Genomic DNA, 7,167 nt, shown 5'->3' on the forward strand with positions numbered 1-7,167 from the left:
GAAATTATTCCATAATCACGAAAAAACTAAAGGCAAGCTCTAGGTAGTGAGCTGCTAGAGGATATTGCATTCTACAAATGTATAATGTGATCGTGTATTTCCATTCATTATTTCTTACCTGGATTGATTGTGGAAGGAAATAATTTTCTCCTTTAGCTCCATATTGCTTGATCCACAGCCATTGTCTCTGGATTTCCAGAATGAATAACCCACAGTTGTCCAGAAATAACGTTTATTAAGCAACAATAAAACACACAATAGAAAAGGCCTTATAAGTAAAACTATATATTTATAATGCTTTATTTTTTTTTGCTCCAGTACTCCACAAAACACTACAGACAGTAACAAAATAATTCCGTAAATATTAAAAACTTTCAAGAGACTTGTAGGACACTCTTTATCATATGTGAGCATCAACAATGCCACGGCTATTAGATACACTATTAAACACTATCATAGATATCTTTCTTGAATTAGGGCTATGATTAATATTTTTACTCAGAAGTCATAACATTTACACATACCCATACACAAGAGAACAGTTCAGAGTAAGTGAAGCAGACACTCCAGTGAAATGGAATCATCTGCCTGTACAGCATTTAAAGGTATTACAGTGTTAACAAGAGAGAAGTCAACACACTAAAGAGAAATATTGGGGTTTGCTTGAGATGGGAGGGGTGAAAATAGGGCAATCAATGAAAGCTGCTTACATATTTTCCATTGCTCTCTTAGCAATGTGCTCCCTTCCCTTTTCTGCCTTTTCTTGGTTGAGGTATTCCAGCACTTTCACTAACAGATCTTCATCCAAGTACGGTCTGTTGGGAGTATCATCACTCTTCGGGGTCCCTACAGGGAGCCTTTTGCTTACTGAGGCCAGTTTGTCAGTCTCCTGAGAGCTGTGTTGACTCAAATGCTCTTTGAGGGCCTGCTCAATTTGGTTCTCATCCTGTCGATCATCTTCAGTTGAGCCTTGACTGGGAACTCGCTTCGCTGGGTTGGCATTCATGATCTCAGGGTATTTAACCAGCATCCTGGCCAAGTATTCTCCTAATTCTTGATCCTTGTCATTCAGGTTCTCATATGCCATCTGTCTATTTTCAACATCTGGCATCCAGACAGCTTTGGGGAGCTGGTTAGCTTTAGATCTTCCAGGACCATAGGGCAGTTTTGACAGAACTTTCTCTCGGTTATACTGATTGGGAAAATATGGAGGCTTTGGATTTGCAGCACTCTCCATCCCTAAAAGATTTAGAATGTCCTCCACACTGAGCCCCTCCGGTAGGGCCTCTGCCACAGCATGACCAGGTGCTTTGGGATAGCCATTCTTGGAGAGCATCTTATTTTGGAACAGATCTGGATGGTCTAAGTCAACCTCTGAGATGTCTTCAGGTTCAACAGGAATCTCAAGTTCCTGCTCTGGTTCCACTGGCTTCTCTCCAGTTTTGAGCATGTCAATCAAGTCTTCAGGGGGTATCTGTAAATTCCTTGAGATTTCAATCAGCTGATAAATAGATTGAGGATCAAGTGGTTTCTCAAAGAGCCTGGTTGCTCTTTCCCCAGTTTGCCCATTCTGGGACCTCCCATTTCCCGCAGCATTCACTAACCTTTTCAGATAGGTAATTACTTTGGAGACATCATCTGAGAGTTGGTCTTTACTCTCTTTCTGGAGATCTTCATCTTGGAGGCTCAGCTGCCCGGAACGCTTCATTTCATCATTGATTTGCTCAGTTTTGTCTGCATTCTCTTTGCTGTCTCTTACCTCTTCCTGGGTTTGACTCTCTATTTTTTCCTCTACTGGGTTCCAATCTTCTCCCCCAACCACATCTTCATAGGCAATGTTATTAGCCTTGTAGATATCATCTTCATCATCTGTGTAAAGTTTTTGCTCCTCATCAGCCCTCTCACGCTTCTGGCTGTTTGGTCCCGTCAGTTTCCCCAGTTCTTGGAAGACAGATTCCAAGGTAGCAAGATTTTGAGGAGTATATTGTTCCTCCACTATTTCATTTGTGCGTTTGAAGGGGTTGTCCCTGGAATTCTCTTCATACATAGGAGGGAATCTCATGTGCTTGAGCTTTCTCTCTGCCCACTGTTGAGTCTCATAATCATCAGGCATGCCCATTGGAAAGTTCTTTTCTGAATTCAAAGTATAAGGCCTGTTTTCCTTTGGGGCAGACTGGGGCTCATTTTCAGCCTGTCTCAAAGCTTCAGCTATTATCTTCATCCATTCATCTTCACTCAGGGAATCCCTCGAACTTTCTGGCAAGTCACCATTTTCTTTTTGCTGAAGGGGAACAGAAACACCTTGGTAGGGGTTGTAGTCTGGGCTGCTTTCTTCTTTGTGAGCTTGTTGTCGGAGCTTTTCTATGTACTCCAAAGCCCTGATCATTTCAGGACTGGGAAACCTTTGGACATTTTCCAATCTGAGATCTGGTTCCTTCTGAAGCAGCTGGTTTCTCTGAAATGAAGCAGCTTCAGCTTCAGAGAGGAGGAATATTAAAGGGATGAGAGACATGACTGCTCCAAGCCAGTGAGTCTTAGCTTCTGCCATGTTTGAAAGATTTCCTTAAAGCATAGAAAACATGAGTTAACACAAATGAAACTGACTATTTGACTCTATAGCAAAAAAAGTAATTAATCATTGAGGGGGAAAAAGAACATAGTATAGATTACTCCACATTAATTTAGGATGACTCTTTTTGAAAACTATAAATGTTTCATACACAATCTTCACAAGCTAACCACAGGAATCTTTAGCAAAATTGTTGCCCATTTTGCATCAAATTTATATGGCATTCTTTTGGTTAAAATAATAGCAAAAACACTATATGAGGTTTCTCAAGCATGATTTTTTAACTGATAAGACATGTTTTGTTTTAGTATACATTATTTCTGTTAAAGATTTTTCCAAGATGAGTTTTAGTTATTTGTACAGCATTTATATTGAAATCACTGGCAGAAAAATTAGATGGCTCAATTTAAAACATGCATGTACACACACATAGAGAGTTATATCCTTATCAAAAACCATGTGGTTTAATTACTGACTTATCCATCTAATTTGTTGTAGAAACACAACAAAGGTGACATTACTATATAAGATGAAGTTATATTCCATGTTAATGTTAATCATACTGAATTCTCTTGTGGATGAGTCTCATTCATACATATTTTCAGAAATAACTTGTCCTTTAGCCTGATACCAAATCATATTATTAATTTTGGAAGGTCTGTACCTTAATGACCTCCAGAATATGGGTCTTCTCAAGTCCAAGCTAGTTGGCAAACTTAACCAAGTTTTTTTATTTTTAATTTCCTCAAAGCAGTATTTATTTACTCAATGAATTCCAAAATATTGAATTTAGAAGTCTGGTATTTTATAATCATTCATCTTGATTGATGTAATAGCACACATGGTCCTATTAGGATACACAAACACAATAGTCAGAATTGCAAAAAAAAAAAAAAAAAATCCATGATATCCAGTGATACTTATTTCAGTGTAAATGTACCAATGTACCAAAATATAAACTGTTTTAAAACATCTGTGCCCCATATTTCTTCTAATAATTTTACTGTGACTGTCTTGTAAAATGAAATCATGATTATATTTTCCTCAGTCCTCAATAGATATAGTAAATAATAACAGATGCTACAGAGAGAACATAAGTTTTCTGAACCAGTCTATTTCTGAACTTGTAAGTGTTCAAATTCAGCTTGACTCTGTGTCTATTTGGGTGTGGACCTATGAAATCTCAAATGACTCATTCTGTTAGAAAATTTTAAAATAATCACTATGTAATTCCCAAGAAAAATGCATACAGTGTATTGAATTCTTCCATTTAAATTTTTTCATTCATTCTTTTTCTTCAAGGCCTTATAGTCTCTTGTATGAATTAGCAAGAGGATTAGTTTTTACATGTTTTACATTTGGCATTGCTAACATTGAAATCTATTTTAATATGTGCAATTTTGTTACAAATAAAGTAAAGGAATTTTATGTTTGCTCATGATATCTTAACTGAATTATGGTTTTGTGATATATAAGTTAAGTTATTGGATATCATTATCTGTTAGCTTAGACATCAATTGTAGAAAATATCATTGTTCACTAGATCATATTGGTATTTAAGTAATATTTTCAGTTTCTAGAATCTAAAAATGTTGTACTTACAGAAATTTCTTTAGTACAGACTTATTTATTAAAATGATTATTTAAATTAATTTTTAAAATATGCACTTACATTAATTTGGCTACTTAATTTACTGAAGGGAAAATATTTAAAGGCATGTCAGAGAAAACTTCTAAAATACTATGAATCAATATTTACTAGAGCAAATTGTATTTATAACTTATTAGGCTTAAATAAAAGTACATTATGTATTCTTCTTTATATTATTTCAGGATTAGTTTAGATTTGAAAATCAACTTTCCACATTGGCATTTGGACTAGCAATTTTAAGAATCTTAGTGAATGTATTTTCTTTGAAACCATTACCCTGAAGTATCCTTAACCCAGTTATATGCTAGGTTATATGCTGATCTTTTAAATCATTATTTTGTAGGTGAACTTTGCTGTGGTGTTGGGGTAGAATATTCAATGCAGTTATTTAAACCACAGGCCTACCAAGAGCTACTGTTTGGTCATTTACTCAGATTCAGTTTGGGTGACATAGTTATTGCCTTTGACTAAGACTCAAGGGATTTTTTTAGGTGAACTGGTAGCAGCTTATCTAAATAGTGAAGGTGGTTTTAACAGTTCTGATGTTCTATGTAGAGTTTGAACCAAAAAACCTTATAAGTTAAAATGTCTTTTCTATTGAAATTATACTAGAGCATTGACAAATGCAACTGGATTTATCAAATTTGAGCAATTCAATTAGTTAGGATAGAGGAAAAAGAAACACTTGTGCCATTCAAAATATTTAGCAAAATGTTGTACAACCTCTTTCAACCAAAGCATAATAATAAATAATTTATATGGTTATAAATGTTTCCTCATACATTTCAGTTATCTCTTTGTAATCCATGGTCATATCCAACCTAAAACCCAAGATAATATTTCCCCCTGAATAAACGAAGAAGCTCGTTCTAGTCTTACTTTGCTAGGACCAAAATTAGTAAACAATAATGTAAGCCCTTTCAGAGCATACCAATTGAGAAAATAATTTTATACAGTTAGTTAAATTTGAGCTCTTGCAAAGTAAATGTCAAAGAAAAAACAAGCAAATTGGTTACTTCTATCACCCGAACCTGTTTAACAGCCTTTGAATCATGGACACCTACTGTTAAGAATATTAAGTATATAAATTGTATCCCTGCCCTTGTATCTGGTCCTTAGGGGAAGAAACAATAAACTAAGGAAAGAAACAAAATGTCAGGCTTGGTTAACTTTACATTAATAATGTGTATTGACACAAATATCTTTAACTTTTTCATGTTCTTATATATGATTATCTAAATAACACAATGGTTAATAAATACCTGACAGCAAGCAGTGTAAATCACAGATGCAATCATGCATATATATGTACATATATACAGTGTCCTTAGGTTGCCAGATGAGCAGCAGGTTGCCGATCAGTTATTCTATAGATATAAGCTTGCCAAATGGTCTTTTTCTTCTTAGCTAGGAATTAAGGAGAGAATACGCAATTTAGAACTTTCCAGTAAGTAGAAGGGAAAAGCAGTCTTACCTCTTATTTATATGGCAGAGGAAGTCCACAGCATGTTCCTCCTGGTCCGCGGCTTGAGCTGCTCGGACCGTTTCAGCACCCGGACAGCTCCTCGGCTTATAGAGAGCCGCCGCGCCTGACTCCGCACTGCCACACTGACGTCACCCACTCAGCCACAAACCGGAGCACAGTCGAGCTTTTTCAAAGAACCCGAGAGAAAATAATCACTTTATAGATTTAAAAAAAAAAAAAAAAAAAAAAGTTGCATGCTTACGCCACCTGTCTTTCTGTGGCAAAAACTGCAGTTCCCTTTCTTTTAACAAAATCTTTGAGGCTTGAAATAAAATGCTCTGCACACTTTCCCTTAGAAAAATCCATCAGATAGACGTGGCTAATTGCAATATAATCTCATCTGTGTCCAAACAGCTTGTGATAAGGGTTTCCTGTTGCTATTGTCGTTTTGTCATCATTGTTAAAAGAAAGTTTTACAGATAAGGACTTTTTTCTTCAGTGGCCACAAAGAAATTACATTAACATTCCTCGATACGCTCCAAGAGGAACAGAATACACGTTATGAATATGAAGTCGTATTTCGTATCATAACCACAAGTAGCATTGTTTTTAAAACCATGTTTATTTGAATAAAAAAGTGTTCTCTTTTTTTATGTGAGTCGACCTCAAGTTAGGATTTTAGTCTACGGTTTCAATATAATTTTGAAGTATGTATTTCTAAGGACTCAGGTCTAATAGCTGATAATTCTATATGAATCTGTTGGCATCTTTTACAACATCTGATCTCAAAAAGGGAAGCTCAGAAGTTGAAAATACTTTCAATAAGAAAAAGAAAAAAAAATATTCGCTGTTTGAGGAAAGTGTGACACATATGCAACTGTAATTAGTTTGTAACTGAAAGGAAGTTATACTATAAATATTTTCTTCCTCCAGTTGAATCAGATGAATCGAATACATTCCATAAATGTGACCAATTCAAGGAATAATATAGTATTAATACTTAACTTCCAACCTCTCAGACTTGTAGTCATAATCATTGTTGTGCTTTACCAGGTAACCTGATTATATAGTTTATAATTTGTATAAGTCTAAATTTTTAACTTCATATCATTAAAGATATGATTTTCCTAAAAACCATATATTTTGAAATAAACTAAGCAAAAGAATCTTGCTATATAAAAGATACCTTTGTCTCTGTTAAATGAATAATTAGCCACTGATTTACTCATTCAGTAAGTTGTAATGCCTACTAAGTGCTAGATACAAAGATGAATAGTATCTACATGTATATATGCATATATATTTGTTAGGTTGGCCAAAAAGTTCATTTGGTCTTTCTATTAGATGTTATGGAACAACCTGAACAACCAAGCTTTTTGGGCAACCCAATATATATATTGGTCCAGAGGGGATAAGAGACAAACAGGTTATTTTTATTTTAGGATAAAAGACAACAGATTATTTTTATTTGATATAAATTGA

At 35.0% G+C, this 7,167-nt stretch overlaps 1 protein-coding gene across 1 annotated transcript; it reads right to left on the minus strand.

Annotated features, from left to right (window-relative positions):
- Positions 1-318: 318 nt before the first annotated feature.
- Positions 319-5,816, minus strand: SCG2 (secretogranin II). Its single transcript, XM_055574804.1, has 2 exons — positions 5,695-5,816; positions 319-2,562 (listed from the first exon to the last, which is right to left on the minus strand). The coding sequence occupies exon 2, from the start codon at positions 2,546-2,548 to the stop codon at positions 707-709; it is 1,842 nt and encodes a 613-aa protein (XP_055430779.1). The 5' UTR covers positions 2,549-2,562; positions 5,695-5,816; the 3' UTR covers positions 319-706.
- Positions 5,817-7,167: the final 1,351 nt, after the last annotated feature.

Source organism: Bubalus kerabau, chromosome 3 (genome assembly GCF_029407905.1).
Source record: "Bubalus kerabau isolate K-KA32 ecotype Philippines breed swamp buffalo chromosome 3, PCC_UOA_SB_1v2, whole genome shotgun sequence".
NCBI lineage: Eukaryota > Metazoa > Chordata > Mammalia > Artiodactyla > Bovidae > Bubalus > Bubalus kerabau.

Coding starts and splice junctions, on each gene's coding strand:
- SCG2 (XM_055574804.1), bottom strand. CDS start 2,548: ATGGCAGAAGCTAAGACTCACTGGCTTGGAGCAGTCATGTCTCTCATC.